The sequence below is a fragment of the Scyliorhinus canicula genome, chromosome 16 (assembly GCF_902713615.1).
Source record: "Scyliorhinus canicula chromosome 16, sScyCan1.1, whole genome shotgun sequence".
In the NCBI taxonomy this organism is placed as follows: domain Eukaryota; kingdom Metazoa; phylum Chordata; class Chondrichthyes; order Carcharhiniformes; family Scyliorhinidae; genus Scyliorhinus; species Scyliorhinus canicula.
Genome location: NC_052161.1, coordinates 92,513,402 through 92,531,676, shown reverse-complemented (window position 1 = coordinate 92,531,676; position 18,275 = coordinate 92,513,402). Strand labels below are relative to the sequence as shown.

General features: G+C 54.0%; 1 protein-coding gene across 2 annotated transcripts in view; it reads left to right on the top strand.

The window, feature by feature from the left end:
• Positions 1-7,423, top strand: part of LOC119979512 (solute carrier family 2, facilitated glucose transporter member 1-like) — a 52,458-nt gene extending 45,035 nt beyond the window's left edge. Inside the window, exons 10-11 of one of the 2 annotated variants that reach the window (XM_038821843.1) lie at positions 5,372-5,639; positions 5,730-7,423. In XM_038821843.1, coding sequence (XP_038677771.1) covers positions 5,372-5,596 — 225 coding nt within the window. In that variant the 3' untranslated portion in view covers positions 5,597-5,639; positions 5,730-7,423. Of the gene's footprint in view, positions 1-5,371 lie in introns of both variants that reach the window. The other variant, XM_038821842.1, reaches the window with a different exon arrangement.
• The last annotated feature ends 10,852 nt before the right edge of the window (positions 7,424-18,275 follow it).

The following is an 18,275-nucleotide window of genomic DNA, read 5'->3' as shown; positions in this document are numbered from 1 at the left end:
GTTCACTTGTGCACTGGCACATGTACCTCGGGAGAGGCGTCTGGGGGCTTGTTGAGCTTGCCGGGGAGATACAAGATCTTGTAGTTAAAGGTGGAGAGCTCGATTCTCCACCGCAAGATTTTGTCATTCTTGATCTTGCCCCGCTGCGTGTTGTTGAACATGAAGGCTACTGACCGTTGGTCAGTGAGGAGAGTGAATCTCCTGCCGGCCAGGTAATGCCTCCAGTGCCGCACCGCTTCAACGATTGCCTGGGCCTCCTTTTCAACAGAGGAATGCCGAATTTCGGAGGCGTGGAGGGTGCGTGAAAAGAATGCCACGGGTCTGCCTGCCTGATTCAGCGTGGCGGCAAGCACGACATCTGAAGCGTCGCTTTCTACTTGGAAAGGCAGTGTCTCGTCTACAGCGTGCATCCCTGCCCTGGCTATGTCAGATCGAATGCGGGCGAAGGCCTGTTGTGCAACGGCCGAGAGGGGAAAATGTGTGGACTGGATAAGTGGGCGGGCCTTGTCCGCGTATTGTGGGACCCACTGGGCATAATAAGAAAAGAACCCCAGGCAGCATTTGAGGGTCTTGGGGCAGTGGGGGAGTGGAAGCTCCATGAGGGGCCGCATGCGGTCGGGGTCGGGCCCCAGTAGTTTTGGACTACGTAGCCGAGGATGGCAAAGCGGTCTGTGCGGAACACGCACTTCTCCTTGTTGTACGTGAGACTAAGGAGAGATGCGGTGTGGAGGAATTTAGAAAGGTTGGCATCATGGTCCTGCTGGTCGTGGCTGCAGATGGTGACATTCTCGAGGTACGGGAAGGTGGCCTGCAGTCCGTACCGGTCAACCATTCGGTCCATTTCTCGTTGAAATACCAAGACTCCATTCGTGACGCCGAAGGGAACCCTAAGAAATTGGTACAGACGACCGTCTGCCTCGAAGGCAGTGTAGGGACGGTCCGATTTACGGATGGGGAGCTGGTGGTAGGCAGATTTCAGGTCAATAGTAGAGAAGACCCGGTACTGGGCAATCTGATTGACCATATCAGAAATGCGGGGGAGGGGGTACGCGTCGAGCTGCGTGTTCCGGTTGATGGTCTGGCTGTAGTCCACGACCATCCTGTGCTTCTCCCCGGTCTTAACCACTACCACCTGGGCTCTCCAAGGGCTGTTGCTGGCCTCAATGATACCCTCCCGAAGCATCCGCTGGACTTCGGACCTGATGAAGGCCTTGTCCTGGGTGCTGTACCATCTGCTCCTGGTGGCGATGGGCTTGCAATCTGCGGTCAGATTGGCAAAGAGGGAGGGAGGCTCGACCTTGAGGGTTGCGAGGCCGCAAACGGTGAGGGGAGGTAGGGGTCCGTTGAATTTGAGGGTGAGGCTCTGGAGATTGCACTGGAAATCCAGGCCTAGTACGAGTGACGCGCAGAAGTTGGGGAGAATGTACAGACGGAAACGGTCGAATTCCACGCCCTGTACAGTAAGTTTAACCAGGCAGAAACCCCAGATCGGGACAGAGTGGGAACCGGAGGCGAGAGAGATCTGCCGGTTGGTGGGATGGACCGCAAGGGAATAGCGCCTTACCGTGTCCGGGTGGACGAAGATCTCGGTGCTCCCGGAGTCGATGAGGCAGGAGGTCACGTGGCCATTGACCAGCACCGATGTGGAAGAGGGTGGCAGGTTGCGAGGACGCGACTGGTCGAGCGTAATGGAGGCGAGTAGCAGGCGATCGGCGGTCGAATCAGATGAGGCGCGGTAGCGACCCGTGTCCGTGGCCCCGTCCGGGGGAGGACAAAATGGCGGCATCTGGAGTACCTGTGGGTAAAATGGCGGTGCCCACGGAGCACACGTTGTGGGGTCGGGACAAAATGGCGGCGCCCATGGAACGCACATGGCGGTGGTGGATGAAGATGGCGGCGCCCATGGAGCGCACGTGGCGGGGGCGGCGAAAGAAGGCGGTGCCCACTGATCGCACGTGGGGTCGGGGGAAGCGGACTGCGGGGCCCATTGAGCGAGCGGCTGAGGCGAGGGGGGGAATGCGGGCGCGATAACGGCAACCATCCGGGACTGACACACCGCTGCAAAGTGGCCTTTCTTGCCACAAGCTTTGCAGGTCACGGTGCGGGCCGGGCAGCGCTGGCGGGGGTGCTTCTGCTGACCGCAGAAGTAACAGTGGGGACCCCCAGGGAGTGCGGTGCGGCGGGCAGCGCAGGCATAGTGCGCGGGGGCGGCTGCTGGGGGGGCCGTTTGCGGGGTCTATGAGGGGTAGGACGGGTGGGCCTGGGGGGCCGTTTGCGGGGTTCACGAGAGGTAGGACGGGTGGGCCGAGTGGCTAGCGGAGTAAGATCGTGCACTACGGGAGGCGGCCATCATGGAAAGCGCCAGAGTCTTTGTGGCCGCGAGGTCAGGGGCGACCCCTTCCTGCAGTCGTTGCCGGATGGGGTCCGATGCAATGCCTATAACAAAGGCATCGCGCATGAGTAAATCAGAATGTTCCGTGGCTGTGAGGGCCCGGCAGTCGCAGTCTCGTACCAGAGGTATAAGGGCCCTCCAGAAGTCCTCAATCGACTCACCCGGCTGCTGGACGCGAGTAGAGAGTTGATGCCTCTCAAACAGGGTGTTCGCCGACTGTGCATAGTTCTCCTTGAGCAGTTCCATAGCTGTGGTGTAGTCAGTCGCATCTCGAATTAGCGGAAAGACACTGGAGCTAAGTCTGGAGTACAGGAGTTGCTTTTTCTGAGCCTCCGTCGGGGGAGGGTCCGCTGAAGAGATGTAGGCCTCAAAGACTGCAAACCAGTGAATGAAGTCTTTCCTGGCGTGAGGCGACTGGCGGATTCAGCTGCAGACGGTCAGGCTTGATTCTGATGTCCATGGTGAACGGAAAATCACACAGCAATAAATTGTAGCGCTAACAATTATACTCAAAGACAAGAGACTAGTACAATAGAGGCTTTATTGCTGTGCGATGCTATTCCTCCATCTGCAACTGTTGACTAAGGTCTGAGTGACTCACATGCATATTTATACACAAGCTCCCTGTGGGCGGAGCTAGCCAGCAGGGGCTTACTGGAGGAACCTGTATTACAGGTACAGGCATACATCCCCCTACTGCAAGTACGCATATCTACAGTGGTTATATCACCACAAGGATTGAGGGACTGAGACACACACACACAGCAGGATTGAGGGACTGAGACACACACACACAGCAGGATTGAGGGACTGAGACACACACACAGCAGGAATGAGGGACTGAGACACACACACACAGCAGGATTGAGGGACTGAGACACACACACACAGCAGGAATGAGGGACTGAGACACACACACACACACAGCAGGAATGAGGGACTGAGACACACACACACAGCAGGATTGAGGGACTGAGACACACACACACACACAGCAGGATTGAGGGACTGTGACACACACACACAGCAGGATTGAGGGACTGAGACACACACACACAGCAGGATTGAGGGACTGACACACACACCCACACACACAGCAGGATTGAGGGACTGAGACACACACACACACACAGCAGGATTGAGGGACTGAGACACACACACACAGCAGGATTGAGGGACTGAGACACACACACAGCAGGATTGAGGGACTGAGACACACACACAGCAGGATTGAGGGACTGAGACACACACACACAGCAGGATTGAGGGACTGAGACACACATACAGCAGGATTGAGGGACTGAGACACACACACACACACACAGCAGGATTGAGGGACTGAGACACACACACAGCAGGATTGAGGGACTGAGACACACACACACACACAGCAGGATTGAGGGACTGAGACACACGCACAGCAGGATTGAGGGACTGACACACACACACAGCAGGAATGTGGGAATGAGACACACACACACACACAGCAGGATTGAGGGACTGAGACACACACACACACACACAGCAGGATTGAGGGACTGAGACACACACACACAGCAGGATTGAGGGACTGAGACACACACACACACACAGCAGGATTGAGGGACTGACACACACACACACAGCAGGATTGAGGGACTGAGACACACACACACAGCAGGATTGAGGGACTGAGACACACACACACAGCAGGATTGAGGGACTGTGACACACACACAGCAGGATTGAGGGACTGAGACACACACACACAGCAGGATTGAGGGACTGAGACACACACACACAGCAGGATTGAGGGACTGAGACACACACACACACACACACAGCAGGATTGAGGGACTGTGACACACACACAGCAGGATTGAGGGACTGAGACACACACACACACACACAGCAGGATTGAGGGACTGACACACACACACAGCAGGAATGTGGGAATGAGACACACACACACACACAGCAGGATTGAGGGACTGTGACACACACACAGCAGGATTGAGGGACTGAGACACACACACACACACACAGCAGGATTGAGGGACTGAGACACACGCACAGCAGGATTGAGGGACTGACACACACACACAGCAGGAATGTGGGAATGAGACACACACACACACAGCAGGATTGAGGGACTGAGACACACACACACAGCAGGATTGAGGGACTGTGACACACACACAGCAGGATTGAGGGACTGAGACACACACACACAGCAGGATTGAGGGACTGAGACACACACACACAGCAGGATTGAGGGACTGAGACACACACACACACACAGCAGGATTGAGGGACTGTGACACACACACAGCAGGATTGAGGGACTGAGACACACACACACACACACAGCAGGATTGAGGGACTGAGACACACACACACAGCAGGATTGAGGGACTGAGACACACACACACACACACAGCAGGATTGAGGGACTGAGACACACACACACAGCAGGATTGAGGGACTGAGACACACACACACACACAGCAGGATTGAGGGACTGAGACACACACACACAGCAGGATTGAGGGACTGAGACACACGCACACACACAGCAGGATTGAGGGACTGAGACACACACACACACACAGCAGGATTGAGGGACTGAGACACACGCACACACACAGCAGGATTGAGGGACTGAGACACACACACACAGCAGGATTGAGGGACTGAGACACACACACACACACAGCAGGATTGAGGGACTGAGACACACACACACACACAGCAGGATTGAGGGACTGAGACACACGCACACACACAGCAGGATTGAGGGACTGAGACACACACACACAGCAGGATTGAGGGACTGAGACACACACACACAGCAGGATTGAGGGACTGAGACACACACACACACACAGCAGGATTGAGCGACTGAGACACACACACACACAGCAGGATTGAGGGACTGAGACACACACATCTACAGCCTCTAACTCCAACTGACTGTGTCTCTCTTTCTTTCCCTTACAGAAAGCCTGTGGTTCCTACGTCTTCATCATCTTCATGGTCTTCCTCATCATCTTCTTCATCTTCACCTTCTTCAAGGTTCCTGAGACCAAGGGCCGGACCTTTGACCAAATCAGTTCTGGATTCCGGGAGAGGCTGGAGCAACCGGGGGCAGAGAAATCCCCCATGGTGGAGTTGGGCGACATCAAACTGACAGAGAATCCTGGGACTCCCGAGTCTGGGGTCTGAGGGGTGGCAGCTTGGCCCCTCTGCTGTCCCACTGAGGGGCAACATCCTCACCCCCTCTCCCCACTCCGCTGCCCCTCTGAGGGGCAACAGCTTCACCCCCTCTCCCCACTCTGCTGCCCCTCTGAGGGGCAACATCCTCACCCCCTCTCCCCACTCCGCTGCCCCTCTGAGGGGCAACAGCTTCACCCCCTCTCCCCACTCTGCTGCCCCTCTGAGGGGCAACAGCCTCACCCCCTCTCCCCACTCCGCTGCCCCTCTGAGGGGCAACAGCCTCACCCCCTCTCCCCACTCCACTGCCCCTCTGAGGGGCAACAGCCTCACCCCCTCTCTCCACTTCGCTGCCCCTCTGAGGGGAAACAGCCTCACCCCCTCTCCCCACTCCGCTGCGCCTCGAGCGGCAACAGCCTCATTCCCCCTCCCCTCTCCGCTGCCCCTCTGAGGGGCAACAGCACCTCCCACCCTGCTCTCCCTGGACCGAGGGTATGTGGGAGCTGGGGGAGGCTGGATGAGTGAGCGCCCCTCATTCCTCTGTACCCCAAATCCCCTCCCCCCATGATTACTTATCTCGCTCTTCCACCCCACCTCTCTGTCCGCCCCCTATTCTCCAACCTCCTCATCCTTCCATTTCTCTTCCCCCTGCCTCCCTATCCTCCTCCCCTGTCTTCTTCCTCCATTCTTCTTTTTCCCTCTCCCCCTCCTCATCCTCCCCTCTGTCCTCCCCCTCCTCAGCCTCTTATCTTGCCTCCCCCTCCTCGCCTCCCCCTTCTTTTCCTCCCTGTGGGAATAATTGGGAAATGGGATCCGACACATTTCTTCCGTTTTGAAGCACTGAATATGGACCTGAAGTTCCCCCTCCCTTGTTGTCAGATTTTGTGCAGTTCCTGTTTATTTAGTGTTTATATCCCTGTCGCAAGATTCACTCGTCCACCCTTTTCCCCAAACCTCCCAAAGATCCGCAGCCACCGGCTTCCCCGTGTTTATAACGTTGCCGCTTTCCTCTTTGTTTTAGCAGAATTGTATTGGTCACCATCTCCAGAAAGTTAACAGTATAAGATTCCAGATGGTTGGGTAAAGGGGCCAGATATTATCGATGATGGAGCTTTACTCTGTACCTAACCCTGTGCTGTACCTGTCCTGGGAGTGTTTGATGGGGACTGTGTAGAGGGAGCTTTGCTCTGTATCTAACCCCGTGTTGTACCTGTCCTGGGAGTGTTTGTTTTCTGTGTCAGACTTTTAGCCATGTTTATCTCTGCAGTTACGTGTTAAGTTAGAGCAAGAATGAGAGAGCGAGAGATTCCACTATCTTCACTTCTGTCTCCCGCCTCCCGCTGCCTCTACTGATCAATGTTCCTCCCCCACCTCGCACATGGAATACAAAGCAGCACACTGTTCCTCATGAATGTGGTGAGGAGCGAACGAGCGAGAGTGCAAGGGAGGCTGAGGCTTCACTTATTTTGGTTCCTGCCACAGAGTGAGTGAGATCGCAAGCTGGGATAGGTGGGATACCTCAGGAATAAACGCAGAAGGGAAGTGAACTTTTCCAACAGAGAGCGTGCAATTAATAATGAAGGACCTGCTCAGACCATCCTCTTCCCCCTGTGTATATTTATTTTAGTATTTTATTTATTACCTCGCATTTTTTTTTTACGTATTTAATACTGTGAGGTCAACTGCTGTAGTGCTGTTAAAATCTGTGTGTGTGCGTGTAGCTGTGGGTGTCTGCCAGGGAGCAATCCAGTTTGAGTGCCAATGTGCCAACCTGTTTATATTTGTACAAATGTGTTTTTACCTCAGCTATGCTCAAAATAAAAGCACCCTGAAAAATCATCACGGCTCGACTGTCAATCTGAACAAGCGTTTGCCAGTGCACCATGAGAGTACATGTGCTCACGTGTGTGAGCCTGACCGTGTCGGCATGTGTGTGTGTGTGTTGGCACGAGAGAAAACGGATCCGCAAGCGACCGTTTCCAACAGTTGTGATTGTAAACGTGTCCACATTCATGCGGAGTGAGAATGTCTGTACACATGCCAGAGGATTAGCAAATGCCGTGGCTGGCTGTCGTCTTTTACAGCGGCACTGGTTGCAAGGTTTAGTTTACAATCTCCCATACTGAGTGAGTGATTTGGATCTGAAGTGACCTGTGCTGTGTAGATTTGCAGGGATGGGTCCCACACTCCCTAATGCGTCTCGCAAATCACAGAATCGCCCAGTCAGAAGCCGTTTGACCCATCAAGTCAACACCATCTTTTTCGTTTGAAGAGTCCCCTCCACGTGGGAAGCACGGTAGCACGAGTGGATAGCACTGTGGCTTCACAGCGCCAGGGTCCCAGGTTCGATTCCCCGCTGAGTCACTGTCTGTGCGGAGTCTGCACGTTCTCCCCGTGCCTGCGTGGGTTTTCTCCGGGTGTTCCAGTTGACCAAAAACGTTAGGAGGGGTTATTAGGTTACGGGGATGAGGTGGAAGTGAGGGCTTAAGTGGGTTGGTGCAGACTTCATGGGCCGAATAGCCTCATTCTGCACTGTATGTTCTATGTTACGTGGATGAGAATGTGTGTAAGTTATTACAATCCCAGACCAGATTTCAACAGTTGCTGCGATACTGAACAGAAACCCCAATACTTAATTTATTTGTAAGACTGTGACTGCTATTGTACGAAAAATAGGAAATTGTATATTAACACAAATGTTATTATCACTACAGGATTAAAACTAACTTTACCATCACACAAGAAAATAGCGAACAATTACCCGTTAGACAATGCTTAGCAATGGCAATGAAACATGACCTCCTAATTGCTATCTTTTATCTCCACTCAAGCAAAACCCATCATCGGTCAAAATACCAGTTTTAAATATAGCTAACCAACCCAGGAATATTTGCTTTCAAGAGATGTCTTGGATAAACTGCTTAGAGAGAGAGATCATTCAGGACCAGCTTGTAGATTCTTGCCTGTGTCAAAATACTGTTTAACCTGCCAGTCTTTCCAGAAACTGCTGTTCTTGTCACAGGCAAACTTTAACTGAACCCAACACTGAAACTCAACACCTGACTGCTTCAGCCCCTGGTTCCTCCCATTAATTGCATCATTTACGAAGGCCAAACACCATGGGCGGGATTCTCTAAAAATGGGGCTATGTCCCCACACCGGCGGGAACGCCGGCGCCAACGGCTCTGGCATCAACGGGCCCCGAAAGTGAGGAATTCTCACCTTTCTAGGGGGCTTGGTTGCCACCGGTGTCGCCTCCGCAGCTCCAGCCGGCGGGGAACGACCCACACGAGTCCGCGCATGTGCAGAACGACGGCGTAATCTCGCGCATACGTGGAATTACCAGGGTATTTCTGCGCAGGCGCAGGGTTTCCCTTCTCCGCGCTGGCTCCCGGGAAATATGGTGGAGCCCTACAGGGGCACGCCGCGGAGTAAAGGAAGCCCCCACGGAACCAGCCCGCCCGCCAACTGGTAGGCCCCGACCACGGGCCAGGCCCCTTCCAGTTCCTTAGCAATCCAGGAGTCATCAAGACTGCGGTCCCTGTTGTTTTGTCAACATGTGTCCCTTCATGCTGAAATCCAGCCGCTTAAGCATGGGTTCTATTCTGGCATTAATCTTTAGGTTCACCTGGTGATCAATAGCCAAGGGTCAGAGCAGAACACCAATCAAACTGACGTAGCAAAGGAGGAGACCAGGAATGTAGCATCCAATTACAGCCAGGAATGTAAACACACCGCAAACTGAAAGGTAAAACCTGTCGGGATTCTGTTTTTTAAAAATGGTACAAGTTCTTCAAGAACCTCCACCGAGTGAGAGCTGTGCAATTCTGTGACAAAGTTCAGGAACCACCCAGGGTTGGATCCCCCCCCCCCCCCCCCCCCTTCCAGGACGGCCCCTGCACACTTACCTTCCAGGTCCCGCCGTGTGTGAGGTGAGTAATGCAAGCTGGTGGGACTGGGTCAAACCCGTCAGCCACTCGGCCCATCGGGGCCCAGAGAATCGGCCGGGGGGGGGGGGGGGGCTGTCAACCAGCGCGCCGGGATTCTACCGGTGCCCGAAAAACAGCGTCGGAGAATACGGAAAGCGGCGTCGGGGTGGCTGGGGATTCTCCGACCAGGCGCCGGGTCGGAGAATTCCGCCCAATGTATCTAATTATCTATTCCCCAAGGAGTGGAATCTGTATGGGTCGAATTAAGAAACACCAAGGGGCAATGAATATTTGTTGGGGTGGGATACAGGCCACCAAACTGCGGTGGTAATATTGGGAATAGCATTAGCCAGGACAACTGAGGTGCATGTGATAAAGGAATGCTGATATCTTAACTGTTCTCAAAGAAGTCGATGAACCGCCTGCCACCTCCGGGCAAAATCCCTCCACGGACCCTCTCAAGGCAAACGTTATCCTCTCCAGCTGAAGAAACTCTGCCAGGTCACTCACCTACACCCCCGGTTTCAGCGGCCCTGACTCCCACCATTCCAATAAGATCTGTCTCGGGGCTACCAGGGAGGCAAAGGCCAAGACATCAGCCTCTCTCGCCCCCTGGACTCCGGTTCCTCCAACACTCCAAAGATCGGCATGTCCGGACTCGGCACCACCTTTACCTTCAGGACCTCTGACACAACGTTTGCAAACCCCTGCCAGAATCCCCCAAGCTTCGGACAGACCCAAAACATGTGGACATGATTTGCAGATCCACCCCGCACCGCCCATATCTATCCTCCACCCCTTCAAAAAACCTGTTCATCCTGGCCACAGTCATATGTGCCCTGTGTACCACCTTAAATTGTATAAGGCTAAGGCTGGCACATGACAAGGATGTGTTCACCCTCCTCAAATCTTCCTCCCACGCCCCAGCCTCCACCTCCCTCCCCAACTCTTCCTCCCACTTACGCTTCCCCACCCCTATCGGGGCTCCTTCCCAATCCATCAACTCCGACACTTTACCCTCACCTAGCCCTGTTTTTGACACCACCTTGTCCTGCAGCCCCTGGGGCACCAGGTGAGGAAAGGACAGTACCTGCTTCCAGAGAAAATCCCTCACCTGCAAATACCAGAAACCATTCCCGACGGGCATCTCAAATTCCTCCAAGTTCGGAAAACTGCCCCCAATGAATAGGTCCCCAAACCACTTAATCTCCGCCCATTGCCACCCCCGATACTCCCCATTAAGCCTCCCGGAGCAAACCTATGATTCCCGCGAATCGGTGCCCAAACTGAGGACCCCCCAGCCTCAGGTGCTGCCGCCTCAGTCCCCCCACCCTCACCACTGTAGAGCCGCACCCACCACTAGGCTTGAGTTCCTGGCCGGCGGAAATGGTGAAGGCGGCGTTAACAATTCCCCCAAACTTGGTCTTTACAAGAGGCGGCCTGCATCCATTACCACACGTCCAAACCACCCGCTTGCACATCCCTTCGTTATACATACCTGCAGCGCTACGAGCTAGGGGCCCTGGGTTGGCAGTGACAGTGGGTCTGGTCTATGGGATGAACGATGATGACAACCCGCTCTGTGATAAGCTCTGGTGCTCCAAATCGTATGACAACATCTGACTCACGCCGACAGTAGCACCTTCCACCTGGGTGAGCCCTGTTTGCCAGTCGAATCCCTGGGGTTGGGCTGCTGGGGACGGTTAGGTTTGGGTGGGGGGGGGTACGGTCCACCCATCGGGTCTGCATTGGTCCCCTGCAAAGCTCCCCACGTCCCCTCCCTGCCTGGCCAGCCCGGACCATACCACCCCAAACCAATCAGACAGAGACTGAGGCAGGTTGTAACGGGGGTAACAGGTGTTTATTGTGAACAAATACATAAAGTTTGTGCCCTAGCCCCTATAACTAAATTGAGCCCTGAACCCGTGCCAACCAAACTGGTGTCTAACTTTCAGGCCTTACAGGCCCTAACACTATGCCTAGGTGGTTCCCCAGACGGTACAGCAGGAGTGGCAGCGGCCTGCTGTGACTACTGCCCTGGGACAAGGGTCCCCATTGGCGCTTGTCTCCTGGCGTGACCCGGCCTGGATGGGCCCGGCCGCTGCTCAGGTGTTCCGGGTGGCATGGTGCTGCCCTGTTCTGACCGCTGCCCACCAGATGCACCAGGGACAGGAGGGGGGGAGTCCAAGGTGCTGCGGTGTTCCAGCACCTCCCATGCAGGGGTCGCTGGCATGTGCCCCGGCACCTCCTCCTCCCTCGGGGTGCCCGATGGTCCCAGGGCTACTCCATTGGACGGGGGTGCGAGCAGGGCTACCCTGAGGCCCCCCGACACCTGACGCTCTCAGTCCCGGAGGCCCGCTCTTGTCTCGACCAGGGTCAGCACGCTTGCGGTCCCCTCTGGGTCTGTGCCACATCAGCCAGTGACTCAGCCACCTCCCTCTGGGACTGATCCACCTCGCCCAGTGTGCGCGCAATGCTGGCCAGTGCCTGGGCAATGCCACCGCCGATCCCAGCCATGGCCTGCTGTGACTGGGCCATCCTCAGGAACACCGCTGAAATGTCCAGGTGGCTCTGGTACATGACTACCTGTGAGAGAGCAACCTTGTCCTGGGCTCGGCCGCCATCTGCGCAGAATGCCCCAGGCCTTGGACATACTAATAATAATATTTATTAGTGTTACAGTAGGCTTACATTAACACTGCAGTGACGTAACTTGAAAATCCCCTAGACTCCACACTCCGGCGCCTGTTTGGGTACATTGAGGGAGAATTCAGATTGTCCAAATCACCAAAACAAGCACATCTTTCAGGACTTGTGGCAGGAAATGGAACATCCGGAGGAAACCCATGCAGACACGGGGAGAACGTGTAGATTCCGCACAGACAGTGACCCTAGCCGGGAATCGAACCTGGGACACTGGCGCTGTGAAGCAACATTGCTAACCACTGTGCTACCGTGACACTCATCCTGACCCATGGACGAAACCTACACCCCCAAGGCCTCCACTGCGGACGCTACCCATGCGGTATTGGCCTGGGTGGCATGCATGGTCGGCACCTCCTCCTCCCCCAGCAGGCATTTGCACCTGTAGGCCCTGGCTGGTTGCCGACACCCCGTCATGTAGTCTCTGGCTCTGAAATTGCATCCCCACTGTCAATGGGACCTTTCCAGAAGCCTGACACCCGGCTGGATGGTCGGTGGAGGTTAGGCCACCCTCCGACTGTCTGTTCCTCGGCGGATCCTACCTCCGCCTGCTGTTCTACTGCAAGTGTGTGCGGTGCGCACCAGATAGTGCCCCAGGAGCCCCTTCACTAAATTGCCCATCTGAGGTGAGTTTCTCTGCACTGGTGGAGGTTTTGACAACAACTGTGACAGGAAATTAGTGTCGTCCCTGGACTGGTGCTCCGGGGTGTCTCGGGCTGAGTGTCAAAGGCTCCCATCGATGTCCATTTCCTCCTCCTCCTCCTCGCCGCTCTCCTCCTGGTATTCTGGTTGGGGACGAGGATACCAGAAGGGTTCGCCTCATTGCCCAAGAGATCCTGCAAGACACAAGACAAGACACATGATTAGGTCGGGCTGGATTGAAGTGGTGGAGGGGGCTGTGGGGTGGTGGTGGTGGGAGTGGTGGAGGGGCAGTATGGGGGAGATGTAGGTGTGGTGGAGGGGTGTTCTTGAGTGTGGGGGTGGAGATGATGGAGGGGGCAGTGTGGGTGTGGGGTGGGGGGGGGGGTCCGGGGTGGTGGAGGTTGTGGTGACACACCTGCCATGGGGAACCGCAACTCAGCGGGGTCTCACTTCCTCGCCCGATGCCGACTTCTGCCTTGGTGATTGCCCATGTCACCAGGCCCACCGATTAGGTCCAGTGCCCGCTACTCAGCTGCGGTTCGGGGGCGTGGGTCCGGCGGTTCCCCCTTTGGTTTTCTCCCTCTCGCGGCGGTTGTGAACTGACTTCTCCTGGAGGAGGTTGGGAGGCGCATGGGGTGAGAGAGACAGATAATGCACAGTGTTAGACAGTCAGACACACGCAGCACAGGAGGTGGGTAGCTGGGTTCTTGGCCAGGGCACCCGGCCATGGTGGCTGGTATGGGTGCTGGCAGGTGGTGTCAGGTGGGGGTTCAGTCACCCTCCCTCCCCCCCCCCCCCAAGGTAGGGGAGGGTTGGGGTCACAGGTGTGTGGGTTGGGGGTTAGTGCCTGGGGCACAGTGTTGCCTACTCACCCTGGCCGCCCTGAGGAGATTGTGCTGTTTCATCCTACACTGCTGGCCATTCCTGGTAGTGTTGCCCATGGCACTCACGGCCTCTCCCACCTGTGCCTAGGCCCGGTACACGGCGGTGGGTGGCAACCACCTCCCCACCCTGGGGTACGGGGTGACCCACCTCTCCTTCACTGCGTCTAGTAGGGTCTCCAGTTCCATGTCGGCGAAGCACTGTGCTGCTTTCTTTGCTGCCATCTTGTTGGCTGGGTGAGTGTGTGCGGGGAATGTTATGTTCAGGTGCTTGGCTAGATGGAATTAGTGCACTAGAGAATGCCTAGTTCATGACTAGTTGAATGTTTATTGATTAACTATAACATGGTCAGATAACAATATGAAAACTATCAAAACCACTTACCATTAAATCACTATTTTAAAATTATCTAAGAGCTATTACAAAAGCGACTATCCACTACGACAACTATCTCCAAACTGCCCGAAGTAATAGTGTCACATGGTTGTTCTTCACTGCCACCTGCTGGTTGGAGGTTGTATCTGTTACTTTTTACATAATCGCTTATGCATATCACATCCTCTTTCCTATGGAAATGAACAATATTTACATGCATTATTTAAATTCAATACACAATACATATGATATGCAGAATACTTCAATTATTTACATATTCAATGTCCATCACAAATTCAATCTGCCCGACTTTCCTCTGTGTCTTGTCGAACTTCTAAGCACTGGTTGAACTTGTCAGTTTGACTGGCAATCAGATGTTTCTGAAAATGGTTTTTGCTATGTTTCTGTGCTTTGCACATCTTCACCTTGTTCTGTTTCTGTGTGCGGAGGTAGAGTTTGTTCAGTTGTCCTGAGATTGCTTTCTACATCGGGTTTTCTCCGGGTGCTCCGGTTTCCTCCCACAGTCCAAAGACATGCAGGTTAGGTCAATTGGCCACGCTAAATTGCCCATAGTGTCCAAAAAAGGTGAGGTGGGGTTACGGGGATAGGCTGGAGGTGTACAGATAGGGTGGAAGTGGGATGCTCTTTCTAAGGGCCGGTGCAGACTCGATGGGCCAACTGGCCTTCATGTACTGTAAAGTCTATGATCTATCTGGTGATTCTGAAACAAGGGATTGCTGAACCTTCAGCAAGGCTCTCCTATTTCTTCGTGGAACTTGCCCTTGATGCGTAACAATAATATATGACTACGGACCTGATGGTTGTATTACCTTTTCACACTTCAACCATCCACATCCACCAGGATCTTCTACCCTGACTGGGTCATTCTTTGCTAGCGGTTGCAGACACCTTGTAGATCTATCACAATATTTCTTCTGCCTCCTTTTTTGAAATCTGAGCTTCTTCACGAGCTTCCGATTGGTTGGGTCTTGGGAACTTTAAGGTAAGGTTGTTCAGAGTTGTCGATTCATTAACAACTGTGAAGGTGATAACCCATTAATCAATGGTGCTGCTCTATAGCTAAGTAACGCGAGATATGGATCTTCCCGACTGTCCATTGCTTTTTTGAGTAGCTGCTTCACGATGTGAACACCTTTTTCAGCCTTCCCATTGGATTGCGGATCAAGAGGACTCAATTTGATGTGTCGAAAATCATAGCTCTGTGCAAACTCTGTCCATTCATGGCTGCTAAAAGATGGGCCATTGACGCTCAAAACAACTTGTGGTCTGCAATGGTGAGCACAAATATCCTTGGTATGTTTTTTTTTTCAATAAACATTTTATTGAGGTATTTTTGGTATTATAACAACAACACAATAAACAATGTACATGAAACTATAAACATAGTGCAAAAGCCGTCTCCCTCTCTTACAGGTCCCACCTTTATTAACCCCCTACTCTAAGCTAAACTACCCCCCCCCCTCTCCTTCTGCCGATGATTAATTTTCCCTGAAGAAGTCGACGAATGGTTGCCGCCTCCGGGCGAACCCTAACAGTGACCCTCTCAAGGCGAACTTGATTTTCTCCAAACAGAGAAAGCTAGCCATGTCCGATAGCCAGGTGTCCGACTTCGGGGGCTTTGGGTCCCTCCATGCTAATAGTATCCGTCTCCGGGCTACCAGGGAAGCAAAGGCCAGAACGTCTGCCTCTTTCTTCCCCTGGATTCCCGGATCTTCCGACACCCCGAAAATCGCCACCTCTGGACTCAGCGCCACCCTTGTTTTTAACACCGTGGACATGACATCTGCAAACCCCTGCCAAAATCCCCGAAGCTTTGGACATGTCCAGAACATGTGACATGGTTCGCTGGTCCTCCCGCACATTTTGCACACCTGTCTTCCACCCCAAAGAATCTGCTCATCCGGGCCATTGTCATGTGAGCCCGGTGAACGACCTTAAATTGAATCAGGCTGAGCCTGGCACATCTTGCGGACGTGTTGACTCTACTCAACGCGTCTGGCCATAAACCATCCTCTAACCCACTACCCAGCTCCTCCTCCCACTTGCGCTTCAGCTCCTCGGTCTGTGTCTCCTCCGACCCCATAAGCTCCTTATAGATGTCCGAGACGCTCCCTTCTCTTAGCCATCCTTTGGAAACTACCCTGTCCTGAATCCCCCTTAGCGGTAGGAGCGGGAAGGTTGCCACCTGTATACAAAGGAAGTCCCGCACCTGCAGATACCTGAATTTGTTTCCCCTCGCCAACCCAAAGTTCTCCTCCAGCGCCCTCATACTTGCTCCCCTCGATAAACATATCCCACATTCCCTCAACCCCCGCTCTCCGCCATATCAGGAACCCCCCCATCCATACTTCCCGGGACAAACTGGTGATTATTACAGATTGGGGACCAGACTGATGCTCCCTCTGCTCCCACATGTCTCCGCCATTGCTCCCAGACTCTCAGGGCCGCCACCACCATGAGGCTGGTGGAGTACCATGCCGGTGGGAACGGCAGAGGCGCAGTTACCAACGCCCCCAAACTGGTGCCCTTGCATGAAGCCACCTCCATACGCTCCCATGCCGACCCCTCCCCCAGCACCCCCTTCCTGAACATGGCTATATTCGCCGCCCAGTAATAGTTACTAAAATTTGGCAGCGCCAGCCCACCCTCTCCCCGACTCTTCTCAAGCATTACCTTCCTTACTCGAGGGGTCTTGCCCGCCCAAACAAAGCCAGAGATCACTTTGTTGAACCATTTAAAAAAGGGCCGCGGAATAAAGATGGGGAGACATTGAACACGAGCAGGAATCTCGGGAGGACCGTCATCTTCACCGTCTGCACCCTCCCAGCTAATGACAACGGGAGAACATCCCATCTCCGAAAATCGTCGTTCATTTGGTCGACTAGCCGGGCCAGGTTTAATTTATGCAGCCAGTCCCATTCCCGTGCCACTTGAATGCCTAGGTACCTAAAGCTTCCCCCGACTAATCTATACGGCAGCTCCCCCAGTCGCCTCTCCTGTCCCCTCGCCTGGACCTCAAACATCTCACTTTTCTCCATATTTAGCTTATCCGCCGGAAACCGGCCAAATTCCCCTAGAATCCTCATGATTTCTTCCATCCCCTCTAATGGGTCCGATACATACAGAAACAGGTTGTCTGCATAGAGCGAGACTCTGTGCTCCACCCTCCCCTTCCCTCCCCCTCCCCGTCTGACCAGCCCCTTCCAGCCCCTTGACCCTCTCAGCGCAATTGCCAACGGCTCTATAGCCAGCACAAACAACAGTGGGGAAAGGGGACATCCCTGTCTCGTCCCCCGGTGCAGTCTAAAATAGTCTGATGTTGTTCTATTCATCCGCAAACTTGCCACAGGAGCCTGATACAGCAACCTGGCCCAGTCAATGAAGCCCCGACCAAATCCGAACCATCCCAGTACCTCCCACAGATAATCCCATTCTACCCGATCAAAGCCTTTTCTGCATCTATTACGATCACCTCCCTACCTTCCGGGGGCATCATGATCACATTTAGCAACTTTCTTAAATTGGCCACCAACTGCCTACCCTTAACAAACCCCGTCTGGTCCTCCCCAATAACGTTCGGAACGCAATACTTAATCCTGAAGGACAAACTTTTGGCCAGCAGTTTGGCATCCACATTCAATAGGGGTATCGACCTGTAGGACCCACACAGCTCCGGATTCTTGCCCGCTTCAAAATCAGCGAAATCATGGCTTGTGACATCGTCGGGGGCAGCACCCCTCTTTCCCTTGCCTCATTGAACATCCTCATCAACACCGGCCCCAATAGGCAGCATGGTGGCGCAGTGAGTAGCACTGCTGCCTCATGGCGCCGAGGTCCCAGGTTCGATCCCGGCTCTGGGTCACTGTCCTTGTGGAATTTACACATTCTCCCCGTGTTTGCATGGGTTTCGCCCCCACAACCCAAAGGTGTGCAGGTTAGGTGGATTGACCACGCTAAATTGCCCCTTAATTAGAAAAATGAATTGGGTATTCTAAATTTATTTTTTAAAAACCCGGCCCCAATATCTCAGAGAACTTTTTATTAAACTCCACTGGGTGCCCGTCCGACCCCGGGGCTTTACCCGCCTGCATGGCCTTCAGCCCCTCCGCTATCTCTTCCAACCCAATCAGGGCCCCCAG